The sequence below is a fragment of the Pyrus communis genome, chromosome 8 (assembly GCF_041283825.1).
Source record: "Pyrus communis isolate YQ-2024b chromosome 8, ASM4128382v1, whole genome shotgun sequence".
Lineage (NCBI taxonomy): Eukaryota > Viridiplantae > Streptophyta > Magnoliopsida > Rosales > Rosaceae > Pyrus > Pyrus communis.
In genome coordinates, this window is record NC_142572.1 from 20,689,252 (window position 1) to 20,699,292 (window position 10,041).

General features: G+C 40.0%; 2 protein-coding genes across 2 annotated transcripts; one reads left to right on the plus strand and one right to left on the minus strand.

Annotated features, from left to right (window-relative positions):
• Positions 1-2,502: 2,502 nt before the first annotated feature.
• LOC137717895 (splicing factor 3B subunit 6-like protein) lies at positions 2,503-3,269 on the plus strand. The gene has a single exon (XM_068457397.2). The coding sequence runs from the start codon at positions 2,636-2,638 to the stop codon at positions 3,008-3,010; it is 375 nt and encodes a 124-aa protein (XP_068313498.1). The 5' UTR covers positions 2,503-2,635; the 3' UTR covers positions 3,011-3,269.
• Positions 3,270-3,526: 257 nt separating this feature from the next.
• On the minus strand, positions 3,527-8,632 carry LOC137718582 (histidine kinase 5). The gene is made up of 12 exons (XM_088699192.1): positions 8,223-8,632; positions 8,039-8,135; positions 6,999-7,815; positions 6,761-6,817; positions 6,393-6,620; positions 6,002-6,302; positions 5,774-5,904; positions 5,272-5,674; positions 5,082-5,185; positions 4,167-4,991; positions 3,891-4,070; positions 3,527-3,796 (listed from the first exon to the last, which is right to left on the minus strand). Exons 3-12 carry the CDS (start codon positions 7,716-7,718, stop codon positions 3,671-3,673), a joined length of 3,075 nt encoding a protein of 1,024 aa, XP_088555318.1. The 5' UTR covers positions 7,719-7,815; positions 8,039-8,135; positions 8,223-8,632; the 3' UTR covers positions 3,527-3,670.
• Between the last annotated feature and the right edge of the window lie 1,409 nt (positions 8,633-10,041).

Genomic DNA, 10,041 nt, shown 5'->3' on the forward strand with positions numbered 1-10,041 from the left:
CATACTATGGATATCTTAGGTCATCTCCAACCGAAGGGTTCAGAGGGCCAGAAGACTGAAAATAGCCCTAAAACCGTCTTCAACCGAGGGCTATGCCAAAGTGCTCGTGGGCCCCACTGGACAAAAAAGGGTCAAAGGGCCAACCGGGCGGCCCAAATGAGATAGCCAACTAGCCCCGGGCCAGGCTAAGAAATTTGAATCTCAATAGCTAGCTAACGTCAACTAACCGTTATTTTTTAATTTTTTTTTGGGCCAAAAATTTAAAAAGAAAATTTAGTTAAGGCCCAAAAAGGTGAATGGTAAGCATGTTTGATTGCTCAAACCTCTCCCATAGCCGTTGTGGGACAAATATAATGGGTGTCACACATGCAAGTTTTTGCTTGCTCAATTTTCTCCCGACGTGGGACAAATATAATGGGTGCCCCAAATATATGCTTCCTATTAGAAATGGTAAATGTGCATTTATACATGGTAAACGTGTATTTAATTTAAGTTGTTGTAGTTTTTAAATTTAAATAATATGTTTGGCCCTTTGGCCCTCGGTTGGAGATGTTTTGTTTGTGACATGGCTAAAACGAGCACTATGGTCCTTTGGCCCTCAATTAGAGATGGTAAGAAATATGAATATGCACTGTTCATTAAAATATTAATTTCTTGGAGGACCAGAGGGCTAAAACGAACCCTCTGGTCAACCTTTGGTTGGAGATAGCCTTAAAGTTTGGAAAGCCGGATCAAAGTCCTCAACCCCATGAACAATCAATCTTCCGTCGTTGTAGACATCCCACTCAGTGACTTTGACTTGGTTAAGAGAAGTGTATCCGTCAATGCCGGTGGGCAGGGAAGTAACAACGAGAGGATGACAGGGCCCTTCGACGACTACAAGTGAGAGCTGGGGTGGACGCTGATGGCGTCGGTGGCTGCCCCTTTTTTTTGGTATTTACATTTTAGAGTTAAGTGGCATGCACATGTCGGAAAGTAATAGAGGATACACGAAAGAGACATCGATTTGGGGACATTCGTGGCTCTGTTGATCTATTGGAGTACGTATTTTCATCCTCCAATAGCTAGACCAAATTTGATTTGTGCTATAATATATATATTTATGTATTAGCCGAAAAAACAATTAAGTTTTTTTTAACAATAAGAAACAAATTAATATCCAAACAAAGAAACAGAGAAATATTAATTATCTCAGAAGAAACAAATATGATTTTTGATGAGTCTATTACGTAGATTTGATCAATTTCTTCACGCACTTAACAGTAAGAAAAATTGTGTCAAAGAAAGTAAGGAAATACAGTTAATTAAAAAAATTGGAATAATGTAAAGAGTTACAACCTTAACTAAGTACCATAAAACGCCAAGAACCTAATGCAGAAGTGCATACTCTCCATCTTCAGTCGGCTTATTACAAAAAATAAATGCAGGAATTAGCAGATAGGTGAAAGCAGCCAGCACTGCTAGTAAGAGAAACCAACTAATAATCTCCACTGCCTTTGGCCACCAGAAAAATCCTTGAGAAGAATCCTCTTTCACCTTCATCACGTCGTACTGCGGATACCTGAGAGTTTGGAAAGCCGGATCGAAGAAGTTCTCAACCCCATGAACAATCAGTCGTCCGTCGTTGTACACATCCCACTCGGTGACTTTGACAAGGTTGAGAGAAGCAGTGCCGGTGGGCAGAGAAGTAAGAACGAGAGGATGACCGGGCAGAAGAGTGTCAACCTTGGAACCATGACCGAAAGACGCCTCCATGGAATCTTTGTCCATCTTCAACGGCACAACATGATACTTAAGTAGTATCAACGGAGGCTGTGGATACTTGGAGTAAAAGAAACAGTAAAGCAAAGAGATACTATTAATATTGAAAGACAAAACGATGATTATATAAGTTCTTATGCAGTGCCGGCAATTATTTTAATGAACTTTAAAGGCGAAAAGGCGTAGAGAGAGTGGAAGTGAGATCCTGGGTCGCAAAGAGAGATCAAGGGGTTACTTTGACCCGGTTATAGCTTAAGGTTGTGTTATAACTCTAGATATTGAGATTAATCTAACGGCTGATAAAGAAATGTGCAAATAAGACACTTGAGAAGCCATTCAAAACATATGGCTCGTTTGGATGTGCTTTTAAAATGATTGAAAACGCTTTTAGAGAAAATACTTTGAGGTTCCAAAAGCACTTAAAGTGCTTTTTGCAAGAAGCACCAATTATGTGCTTCTTTCAAGAAGCACTTTAAGTGTTTTTTCATAATTTACTTGCATTTTTACCAAGGATTGGTTTTAAAAACTTTTTTCACTAAAAACGCTTTTAGTAATTTTAAAAGCATATCTAAATGAGCTAATAATCACCAAAAATCATCAACATAAATAAGGTTCACAGGAAAATTGGGTTTTCTATTTCAGCCCATTTCACTAATTTAAGGCCCACAGATTTTAACTCGGCCCATTTGGCCAATTTAAGGCCCACGTATTTTAAGTCGGCTTCACCTTCTTCTTTACCCCTCTTTTGACAGTCCGAAACCCTAATTTAATCAGAGAGTACCAAATCAAGCACCTCTCTCCGTCCCCAAAGCCCCAAACTTTCCCCGTCTTTTTCTCACTTTCGCACCATCCAAACACCCCCAGAACCGCCACCATGAGCACAATCAGCCTCCGCAAGGTCAACACCCGCCTCCCGCCGGAGGTCAACCGCGTGCTCTACGTCCGCAACCTCCCATTCAACATCTCGAGCGAGGAAATGTACGACATCTTCGGCAAGTACGGCGCCATACGGCAGATTCGCATCGGGACGAACAAGGACACCAGAGGCACCGCCTTCGTTGTTTACGAGGATATCTACGACGCCAAAACGGCGGTGGATCACCTCTCCGGCTTCAATGTAGCGAACCGGTACCTCATCGTGCTGTACTACCAGCAGGCCAAGATGGGCAAGAAGTTCGACACGAAGAAGAAGGAGGAAGAGATCGCCAGGATGCAGGAGAAGTACGGCGTCTCCACCAAAGATAAGTGATTCCTCCGCCGCTCTTGTGGTTAATGTTGTGCTGTTTGGATGCTGGGATTATCTGATTATCCCATTCCAGGTTATCTTTATTCTGAATTATGTAATATGCTATTTGGGATTCTAGATTTTAGAGGTGTTTGTTGCTTGGTTATCCTCAGCTTCGAATAGTGAAAACCAATGATTTTAATTTTGAACAGTTTGATCTTTTGGAGTTGTTGTATATGTACAATTTTATAACCCGATAATGCTGATAATATTTTGAGTGAAATATGAATCTGATACATCGATTGCGGAACTTTCATAGCACAAGCAAACTATCATAGGTGTTTATGTCAATCGGATAGGTAGTATTCGAAGCATACTATAAATTTTGGAATGTTACTGGATATCTGTTATGACTGTTATCGGTCCGGATTATGTAATATGCCATTTGGGATATAGTTTTTGGATGCGTTTGTATGTTATCGTGGCTTGGAATTGTGAAAACAGTTGGTTTTAATTTTGAACAATTGATCTTTTTCGGAGTTGTTGCGTATATACAATTTGTATTTAGGTGCTACTAATGTTTTGAAGAGAGGAATATGATACATTGATTACAAAACTTTCCTAGCACAAGCAAACCTTCATTTTCTTTGTACACAAACGTAGGTTTTACAATAGATGCTTGTATCAATCGGGTATGTATTGTTCGAGACGGTCTTTCAATTTTTGAAATGTTACAGGCTTCGGCACGAATGAGTCCATTCCACTTTTGAAACATTCTTCTGCACTCTCTGAAAATGCATTTGCTGTCATCTGCATCATAATGTGATGGCATTAGTATATAATGCTGTTAGTAGCTTATGAGAAAACTTAGGTTAGAGCAATAAGACTGTAAATATAGGCGCACCGCTATGATTGGGATTTGCTTTCCACAAGGCGTGTAGCCATGACCGTTCTGTGTTGTTTCTGATGAAGGCAGAGGAAGCTCAATTCCAGCTTTCTCAGCTGCATCCCAGTTGCCAGTTTCTTCATAAGAACGTATAAGTCTTGTAGTTTGAAGGCCATCCATAACTGGCATGTGAACATCCTGCAAATTTTACAACAGCCATAAGTACCAAGATGTGTGTGATTCTTTTGTTTCTATAGATGAACACAGCCTTTGGAGTTTTGTAGAATTATGTACCATGAGGATGAGATCGTATCTACAGCATTGAACTGCACGCACAGCTTCCATTCCGTTGTTCACAACATCCATGCTATGGCCTAGCCGCTTCATCATGTTCTGTGCCACCATAACGTTAATCTTGTTATCTTCAACAAGAAGAATTTTAGGTTTTGATGTTGGTTTTGGTATTTTTGAACTGCTGCTACAAGTACTGTCCGAGTCTGCGTCGGGTTTCTCCTGCCTCTTACATGTACCTTGGGGTTCTCTTGTGGGTGCTTCTACAGCTATTTCTCTTCCTTCCGCTGAAGGATGACTTGAATCTGTACTTATAGAGTCTTGGAATCGGTTATCCATATCATCTCGACCCTGTTTGTTTGTACTAACTGGATTTTCACTACTAGGGTCTCGGTTGCGACTCGCTGAGGAACTCTCTGGTTCTGATAACGTCTCCGCAAAATCACCTTCCGAGCAAGAGTTTTCAACCGAAGCTATCTCCTCCGATCTCATGTTACCGTTCGGAAACGAGTATGAATTTTGTGCAAGCCCATTGAGTTTATGCGAACCAGTAAACCCCATCTTATGCGGTAACAATTTTGGTGTCCTGGCGGATCCATTAGAGGAGAACAGAGAACCCAAAGTCCTCGGTTGGAACTGGAAATAGCTCTCAGCTACTTCATCAGTTGCGCCCTCTTGGCTAGCCATATCCGAAGCTTCGTCAGAATCATTGGGGTCATCGGATTGTTGTTCCGACGATGTCGAGACCTTGTACGGGAGTACAAATGTAAATGTTGACCCACGTTTTTCTTTGCTAGATACTGTGAGTTGACCCCCCATTAGCTCGACCTGCACCAAAACACATCCAAATGCTCTAAGAAAACAGTTAAAATAAAATTGGGTAAAAACAGTAAATAATTTATGGCAAAAAGTATTTACCAATTGTTTGCATATTGCCAGACCTAATCCTGTCCCTCCATATTTCCGAGCATGATCGGCACTGACTTGCATGTATCTTTTAAACAGAGAAGGTAAAGCATTTTCTGATACATGAAAAATTCAAAAGAACATATTTAGAAATTTCAGTCTCTTCGATCCATTTGAAGAAGTGACCACTTAAAAAGCATACCTGGTATTCCGATTCCGGTGTCGTATACATCGCATCGTAACCAAACCGTTTTCGTTTCTGGCAAATGAGGTTCGTCCTCTTGATCTGCTGCATCCATCGAAACCTCACTCTTGGCCGGGGTTCTAGGTTCGTAGGTAAGCGAGCGATTTCGGTATGGTCGGTCTACATCGAAACCCTCTTGATCACAAGAAGTTTGAGATGCTGGTTTCTCCGCTTTCGGTCCATTCTCTGAAACCGTCGATTGAACTGTTTCCGAATTTTGGGGACATCTTTCACCCTCTTCCAATGACGGATCCGATACCACGTAGAGTTTTATCCCAACTTTCCCTTCATGAGTGAACTTGATCGCATTACTTACCAAATTGGTTAGAATTTGGCGAATCCTTAAAACATCGCCGATGACCTGAAATCGAAACAAGAAAATGAAAACACAAAAATATTTAGATGTCCTTAGAAAATTAGAAATGCAGAGGATTCAGGCGCTGCAATGTAAAGCCCTCACTTCCACGGGAACATCCTCAGATACATGCCCTTCCAGGTTCAAAATCTTCTGCAATGATGCCGCCGCAGTCTGTAGTACATGCCTTACTACCTCTCGTGGCCGGAATTTCGTAGCTTCCAACTTCATTACTCCTGCACCAGCAGAGTTGAGGAATATCAGATAACGCGAGGTTCAGAGACTGATTGTTTCCGTGAATGATAGACGAGGAAAAGGATGGAACTTTCAGACCTGACTCCACCTTGGAAAGGTCGAGGATGTCGTTTATCAGTTGAAGGACCAAATCTCCCGAAGATAACATGACGTCCAAAAGTTGGCGTTGCTCGTGATCTAGTTTCGTGGTGGTGAGAATCTCAGCCATGCTAACAACCCCAGAAAGAGGCGATCTTATCTCATGAGACATTGTTGCAAGCATCTGTTTCGCTCGCATTGTCTCCTCTGTGATGTGAATTGTTTTGTTCAGTTCTGTTTCTTTGGCTTTCTGGACCGCGATTTCCTCACGAAGCTTTGCCATCTTCTCTCTTTTCCTCACCTAAATCATGCATGAAGGTGTACGAAAACCTCGATTGATAAGTGATCAGAAGAAAAGACTTGAAATTCAACACTAAAAATGTGCAAATACCTGATCAGTTACATCCATCCCCATATAGTTTATACCAATTGTCTCCCCTGCCTTGCTGAAGACAGGTTCCACATATATCAAAAACGTTTTCAACCCGAACAAGGGCGTTTCAAATGTAATCTCCCTTTTTGAAGGTATGCCTTTCTCTAGGACCTCTTTCTTGAAATCTTGAGATTCTTTAACACCGGCTCCAGAAAAAATTTCTACATCTGTTCTTCCTATAATGTCCTGCAGAAAAACAACGAAAGCGATGAACTTTAAGTGGTTCAGTATCACCCTTTCACTTAAGCAATGCTGCGAAACAAGAAGCGAAAAACAGTTTATAAAGAAGAGGTGAGGATTAAGAACATCAGTGGCAATTAAATTACCTCCTCTTGCAAACTTGGGAAGTGGTTATAGATAAATCGATACCGCAATTCTTTATCCTAAAACAGAAAGCAAAAGAAAATGGAAATCAGTGATGAGTGAGACCGTTTCGAACACAAACATAAGCTGTAGTGATCCGATGACCAAGCCTTGTAGTTATGCTCGCCTAATCCTTCGTTACTCTCGCTTTATCGTTAAGAAAAATTTAAACAGAGGATTCACATGGTATTATAAATGTACCTGGTGGCCAATAACAACAGGTGCATTCTGAAGAACAAAATGCAAGAAATTATCTGCTCTTTTCAAAATTTGAGAAAGTTCTTCAACTGGCGATGACTGCCTTTCGAGACTCTGAATGCTTTCCTGCAATTTTTCCACAAGAATCTGCTCTCTCTCGGCACTCGCCTCCAACAGTTTCTCCAATTGCATTGCCCTCTGCTTCCAGTACGCAACAGTATCATACTCGGCTTCTACCTCAACCCTCTTGGTCAGCACAACAACATCATGTTTCTTCGGGGCAATTTCCGGCCATATGTCATAAACTTCATCCAAAATCGAAATGGGGCGCTTGTCGCCTCCATAACTCTCTGCCTCAAAGCGATGTTCTTCCAGTATCTCCAACTTCTTGAGCTCAACCTCCTGCCTTTGCTTGCTTAAGATGTCGAGTTCTTCTCTGAGAAGGCGCACGGCATTTGCCTGCTTATACTCCCAGTGTTTTACGAGGAATGCAAGTTGCGAAGAGCCCTTATCGGTGTAGTTTGTCAGCTCGACAAGGCGCTGGAAATCAACGATTGTTGGTTCCTCTATGAATGTCACCTCCTCCAACATGTCCTGATCTTGCCCCGGCTTGTCTATGTTGAATTGCTTTCCGGCATCAGCTCCGATGTCGTCAGGCCACATGGAAGGGAGACCTTCCATGTCCATTTCGTCGATGTTGTCGGTCTCCATATCCCAAACCATAACTTCAAAATTTTACCACTTTCTCGCTCTTTGCATTTCAGTAAATCACAATTTTTAACTTTCTGCAACATATAAAAATGACAACTTTCCCGGGACCCTGAAGAAGAATCCCAATTCTGGTCAAAACCGAGATGCCGAAAAAATGAAAGTAAATCAAATTCAAGAGAAAAACTTAACTGGAAGTCTCAAAATTAATCGTGAGAAACAATTAAATTAAGAACTAAAGTGTCAAAATCAACAAACTATGTTGTTAATTTTTTTCACTTGTAAGTTAAATCACTTCTCATTTTTTTCAATAGAAGGGAAGACAAGACAAGAACCTGAATTTCGGCACAATGAAGCCGAGAGCCATGATCCATCAACAAAAACAAGTCAAACGTGATTAGAAAGTCAAATGAATCAATGGGGTTGATCAAGCTGCATAATTTGAAAAATAAAACATACCCAAGTGAGAAATTAAGGCCAAAACAGTGAATTAACGACTGCCATTGACGAAGAACTAACCTTTTCGCAACGAAACAGAGAAAGAAGAAGAAGAACAGAGTCCGAGAATGGCGAAAAGCTTTCACTGTCAATCTGAGGAGGGATCTTATCAACTGGTTTAGTCAATAGGCTTTCACCGAAGTTGAATCAACTAGAGAGAGAGAGGAGAGCATGTGAGGGAAGAGAAAACCACAAGAAAAATATTTGGGAGAGAAGAGAGAAAACCAAGAAGCCATGTGCATTTGGAGGTCCAAAATCTTAGAGAATTATTGGTTCCTTATAAGATGGCCAATTTTTTATTTAAATCTTTGTTTATCTTTCTCTGTTTTGTTGGAGGTTTTACATCCTCTTCTGCTACCCACCAAAAAGATTTGATCTTGCATACAGAAAGCTTGGAATTTTCTCTCCCCGGTCTTCTTTCTCTCTCTAGAAAATGCGTGAGCTGGAGGGGAGAGAGAGAAGGGGGATTTTGGGAGTTTGGAGTTTTTAAATGGGGTGGGAGATCATGTTATTCCCCGCCATTTCCTAGGTGGGTGACGTGTGGAGGACGGCGCGTGTAAACGACGCGACTGCAGAGGGGGTTTGAGTGGAGAGATTTTTCAGTATGTCACACGATATGGTATACCATATGTCACTATATAAATAGTGGGATTTATGTGTTAAAAGGTTAATAACTTAAAAAGTAAAATTTTCCACCATTTACATAAAACACGTGATGTACCATTCGTATTCTCGTCATAATCAAAAATTTCTCGTTTGAGTGAGAGTTGATGCATTACATACTTATCATAGACTTAACACTTCAATTAGAATTAAAATAAATAATAAATAAATAAATAAAAAGAATAATGATAGGGAGACTAAATTTGCAAACTAAATGATGTATCACCAATGAGAATGAGCATGTTTTTCAACGCTTAAGTAATAAACCAATTATAAACTTCCATGTCCTTTAGTTTTCATGGCATTACCCTTAAAAAAAAAGGATAATGCTAGGGAGACTAAATTTGTAGACAAACTTTTCTAGAGTAAATTGTAGTAATGGTCCCTCAATTTTAATCAAATTGGAGCAATGGTCATTTTCATCAACTTCGTCGAAAATTTTGTCAAAGTAAGTTATATTGGAAGGATCATAGCTACAATTGGGGTCCCTTAACTCATCAAAACGTGTAGCTATGGTCATTTCCATCAACTTCGTCAGAATTTTGTCAAAATGAGTTACGTTGGTAGGATCATTGCTACAATTCGGTTAAAGTTTGATGGACTACTGCTCCAATTGGGTTAAAGTTGAAGGATTAGTTCTCCATTTGGATTAAAGTTGCTGGACCAATGGTAATTGATTTTTAGTTGAGGGACCATAGTTGCAAATTTTGATGAGTTGAGGAACCAATGGTAATGAATTTTTAGTTGAATGACCAATTCAGTTAAAATTAAGAGATCATTGCCACAATTACTCTAAACCAAATGATGTGTCATCAAGAGAAAATGAGCATGTTTATCAACGCTTAAGTAATAATTTAATCAGCAACTTTTATGTCATTTAATTTGTAAATTTTATTTACAAATTCAGTCTCTTTAGCATTATGTTAAAAAAAAATAGATTAACGGACCTGACAAAACCAACTGACAACTTATGCATATATTCCGAGTTTTCATAGCTAATCGCGCCTTAAAGGAAGCCCTACTTTACGTGTAAAAAAAACACATAAGATACATATTAATTATGGCACGGAAATTGAATTTAGGAGAGATATCGACATTTCGAAGTGATTAGTGCTCGAGGCAACTTCCTTACACCCTTAAACAAGGATTAAGTTGAATAAATAAATACAGGTCAATG

Coding starts and splice junctions, on each gene's coding strand:
- LOC137718582 (XM_088699192.1), bottom strand. CDS start 7,718: ATGGTTTGGGATATGGAGACCGACAACATCGACGAAATGGACATGGAA. Junction 5,675..5,773: donor CTGAGGATGTTCCCGTGGAA/GTGAGGGCTTTA, acceptor TTTCGATTTCAG/GTCATCGGCGATGTTTTAAG. Junction 3,797..3,890: donor AGCAAATCCCAATCATAGCG/GTGCGCCTATAT, acceptor ATTATGATGCAG/ATGACAGCAAATGCATTTTC.
- LOC137717895 (XM_068457397.2), top strand. CDS start 2,636: ATGAGCACAATCAGCCTCCGCAAGGTCAACACCCGCCTCCCGCCGGAG.